This window comes from Penaeus chinensis, chromosome 35 (assembly GCF_019202785.1).
Source record: "Penaeus chinensis breed Huanghai No. 1 chromosome 35, ASM1920278v2, whole genome shotgun sequence".
Classification (NCBI taxonomy): domain Eukaryota; kingdom Metazoa; phylum Arthropoda; class Malacostraca; order Decapoda; family Penaeidae; genus Penaeus; species Penaeus chinensis.
In genome coordinates, this window is record NC_061853.1 from 36,791,341 (window position 1) to 36,796,014 (window position 4,674).

At 36.3% G+C, this 4,674-nt stretch overlaps 1 protein-coding gene across 2 annotated transcripts in view; it reads left to right on the top strand.

Moving 5' to 3' along the window:
* Positions 1-382: 382 nt before the first annotated feature.
* Positions 383-4,674, top strand: part of LOC125044234 (protein ST7 homolog) — a 29,401-nt gene continuing 25,109 nt past the window's right edge. For both annotated transcript variants that reach the window (XM_047640764.1, XM_047640766.1), the window contains exon 1: positions 383-581. In XM_047640764.1, the coding sequence (XP_047496720.1) occupies positions 431-581 (151 nt within the window). In that variant the 5' untranslated portion in view covers positions 383-430. The remainder of the gene's footprint in view (positions 582-4,674) is intronic.

A 4,674-nucleotide genomic window follows, 5' to 3' on the forward strand; every position in this document is an offset into this window, starting at 1 on the left:
CTCCTCCTCCTCCTTCCTCCTCCTCCTCCTCTTCCATTCCTCCTCCCCCTCCTCCTTCCTCCCCTTCCCCATTCCTCCTCCTCTTCCTTCCTCCCCTTCCTCCTCCTCCTCCTTCTCCTCTTCCCTCCCTCCCCCTCCCCCTTCCTCCTCCTCCTCCTCCTCCTTCCTCCTCCTCCTCCTCTTCCATTCCTCCTCCCCCTCCTCCTTCCTCCCCTTCCCCCTTCTTCCTCCTCTTCCTTCCTCCCCTTCCCCCTTCCTCCTCCCCCTCCCCCTTCCTCCCCCTCCCCCTTCCTCCTCCTCCTCCTCCTCCTTCCTCCCCCTCCCCCTTCCTCCTCCTCCTCCTCCTCCCCTCCGCCCGCGACCCCCCCCCCCGGAGCGAGGACCCAAACACGACCTCCTGTTGGTGCGGGAAGACGCTCTCCTGCAGCAAATGGCGGGGAATTTCTGCCGCTTTTTCGCCAGAATTAAAGAGTTAGTCATCTGGAGTTGGAGCTACCTTTGGGCCCTGTGGTTTCTGTTGGTTATATCTGTCGTGTACTATCTTCGGGGACCTTTGAAGATCACGGATAACATAGGAATGGGTGAGTAAAGTGAGGGTCGCTGGAGGAGGCTGGCTTTTCGCCCCGATTTTCGTGCTTATTTCGCGTCCTTTCACTCCCGCGGGTCGTGTCATCGCAGGTCATTGGGCCTGCCTGTCATGCTGTCACCAGGGAAGCAGAGGAAACCCCCTGCCTCAGCAGAGAGACTGAAAGCGAGTGCATTCATTACCTCGCCAGGTGTCGACTGAGGTGCTGAGGGAAAGTTGTCAAGGTGTGCTTCAGGAGCTGCTTTGGGCTTGGGGCTCGGGAGGGCCGGCGAGGAAGGGGCTTAGGGCGTGAGGAAGTGCCCCTGGTGATGGGGGATTCTTGGGCTGAGTCTGGGGCTGAGTCCTGGCAGGTTGAGCTAGCAAGGGATAAGTTTTTTTTTTTTTTTTTTTTTTTTTTTTTTGCATTTGCATTTGTGATTGTATATTCATTGTTATTCTTCTTTGTGGCTTGTGATAATCTCATATTTCTTCATCACTGTCTATTTTTGTTTGTATCATGTTCTGCTGTTATGCTTTTAGTGTTGGCATAACATTAGGTGATGTAATAAAAGCATTTTTTTTCTTTTTCGCCAGGTTTCTTATGGTTTTATTTAGATTTATTATTTCAATTGGTTGTATATGTTTAATTGTATCCATTTGGGGACTTGTCATTAGGATTCTGAGATTTTGCATGAAATTAGGGCAGAAGAGTTTATGCAAAACTAAATCACAAGTTATGACAGAATCTTTGTTATTGTTTTATGCAAACAGCTATTCAAAGCATTAAATGTCTTCAGAATAATTTTATATTGATATAAAGAAAAACAAAAAATATTCTTAGTGTACATAATAGTTATCTCTTTACTTATAACCAGAGAATTAACATCATAGAGCAGTTTGCTGAAGTGTATTACACTCGCTACCTTTTTACCTTTGTTTTCATCATCGGCTTTTTGCAGTAAATGAAAAGTTATGATGATAAGCTCTTCAATGCAGAAAAAAAGTTCAGTTTGGAGGAAAATGCTATTATATATAGTTATGAAATTAACTTCAGGGTTATTGGTTAATATTTAGAAACCAGTGACACGTCTGACACTAGCCTCACACCGGTTGGCACTCTGACAAAGGCCAACAAACCTCATAGACTTTAGCAAGAGGGTGCTTATAGGCCTCTCTCGACATTTATCATTAAACAAGATGCCATTTTAATTTCCATCTTCTCAGGGCAAAGTGTAGTTGGCCTTTGGCTGAACACAGCATAGTTGCCATAGAGATCCCTTGACGGCTCACTCATGTCGGACTACATACTGTAGGCATCACGTCATTTGGATACAACGCACCCAGTATGATTAGGAGGAAAAAGTCACATTTTGAAAGCCACTGTAGGGGTTTTCTCAAAGTTTCCCTTATATTTATCATCAGTTTCGGGTATTTGGTTGGCAATATTTTAAGTAATGCGTATGGGGAACTTTTGTTTTTTCTGTATTTCTGTGCCAGGATCTTATATGATATATTAGATTTTTAACCCTTCACTACCAGGTTCATGCACTTCCACTGTGGCTCTGTTTTATTTATTTTGCTTGCGCTTAGATGGGTTTACAGGCACTTTACAGGCACGTCTAGGCCGGCCAGACCTCGCCTCTTAACCCTCTACGGGAATTTGCAAGGAAGTGAATTATTTCTCATATTGTTTTTGTCATTGTTGTTGTTGTTATTTTTTAATTATTATTATTATTATTATTTATTTATTATTATTTTTTAATCATTATTATTGTTATTATTTTTTATTATTATTGTTATTATTGTTATTATTATTATTATCTTTCTTTATTTTTATTTTTACATTTTGTTTTTTCTATTATTACTATCATCAGTCATCATAAATCAATGATATTATGATGATGATGATAATGATTGTTAACGTTGTTATTGTTATTATTATAATTACTATTTAATTATTTTTTTATTATTATAATTTGTGTTATTAATATAATTATTATTGTGATGACGATGATATCCTTATTGCTTTTGTTATTGTTGTTGTTACTGTTACTATTTTTATCATAGTTTCTGTTCTCATTATTATTATTGTTATTATTATCCTCATCATCATATTCATATTTATGTTCATATTCATCATAACCATCATCATCATCATTACTGTTATTGCTAGGTATGATTATTATTATTGTTATTATTATTATTATTGTTATTATTATTGTTATAATTGTTATTCTCATGATTGATATTATTTTTAAGATTGTTGTTGTTGCTCTTATGATGACGATGATGATGATTATCATTATTATTATCAACACTGTCATTAGCATAATTATTGTTATTATCAGCATCACCAACATTATTATTATTATCATTATTATTATTATTATTATTATTATTATTATTAATATTATATATGTTATTCTTATTTATTATTACCTGTTATTATTATTTTGTTATTAATATGGTTGTTATTGTTTTATTGTTTATCATTATTATTATTATTATTATTATTATTATTATTATTATGGTTATTATGGTTATTATTGTTTGGTATTGTTATTGTTATTAATTTTATTATTAGTATTAATATTATCATTATCATTATTATCACTATTATTATTATAATAATACTATTAATAGTAGTAGTAGTAATACAAATAAAATTCGGGGACTAGTGCTAGGTAAGCCAGGGCAGACCTAGTAATAGGCTCTGGTCACTAATGTTTTAAAGCCACTTAAGGTGTAAACAAATTTAAGAAAGTAAAACCATAACGAACAATGCAAATATACATGCACTCCCAGCATAAATGGCTTGACGAAGACTTTCAATAATGTGTGAATTTTGAATGGCCTCCAGTATGGAGTGTGTGGTTTGCGATAGAACAAAGCATCAAGTATTGTCTTTTGGGACAAATACTCATGTTCATTATTGTCTTTATCTAAACTTCATTGACTGGGTTTTCCAGGAACTTTGTCTTAAAGATTTCAGTCAAATTGAAAATGAGACTAGATCAATGAAATGTATGAATAATGAATCATATTTCCCTAGTTAATAAGGAAAATAGTTTATTTGCACATGATATCTGAATTAATTTTTTTCTTCTTGCTCTCTGAATATTAACCCAGTTGGCTCAGACGGCAAGAATACACGCCATACTCACTGTAATATAAGTTCATCTATTGTCTGTAGACATAGACTTCTCTAGTCATTTAGTAGTCTTTGCCATCTCACCTGTTAAACCCTGTTCCATGATTTTTGGAAAGTTTCATTTATATTATTGTGTTGTCTTAAATGTTATTAATATTTTATAACAGTTTGACAATCATAATATCAATAAGAATAATAACAGTATCAATATTGATTGTATTAGAAAGAAAAACACATTTTCCTGCCAATTCAAGGAATGGGGAAATCAGGTGTGGTTACCAGGGCCTTACTGGTAGACTCCTTGCTGTCTGAGCACATGTATGTAATAAAATTAACAAGAAAACTACAGGGGACAAAACATAAATTTACTGTCATTGAATTAAGTGCCTTCTTCTATTTTACACAAATATTTCAGTATATATGCTTATAATAAATGGAAGTTGTTAACTGTAAGAAAAATGCAAGGACCAGCAACTCCGCCTTGCATATCAAGGAAAAATGGAGCCTACACCAATTCCTTTTTTGATGATAGTTCACCAGGGAGGGCTACATCATTCTATCATTCCATAATATATGGGGTTAAGGATTGAACAATGTCGATTGTGACGGATGTAGACAAGGTATAACAAGGTGAATATCTTCACAGAGCATGAAACACATGTACTTCTGTTGGAGATAAAATCAAAATTGGTCAGATGCATCTCTTCTACTGTGGCTTTTTGGTTAAGATTTGTTGGCCTTTGTTGGAGCACTTGCAGGGACAGGTACCACAGTGATTGCTTGAGGCATTGCATGGGCTTCAGTAATTTTGATATCGGACTGTGACATCATCCTTTCCCTCTGCAAATTAATTCATATAGCAGTCAATGTCAATCAGAACAATCAGAAGTGACTTTCATTACCACTGAAAAATATGGCTTGCAGGGTCTGCTCTAGCTACTTTGGCACTCCAGATGAG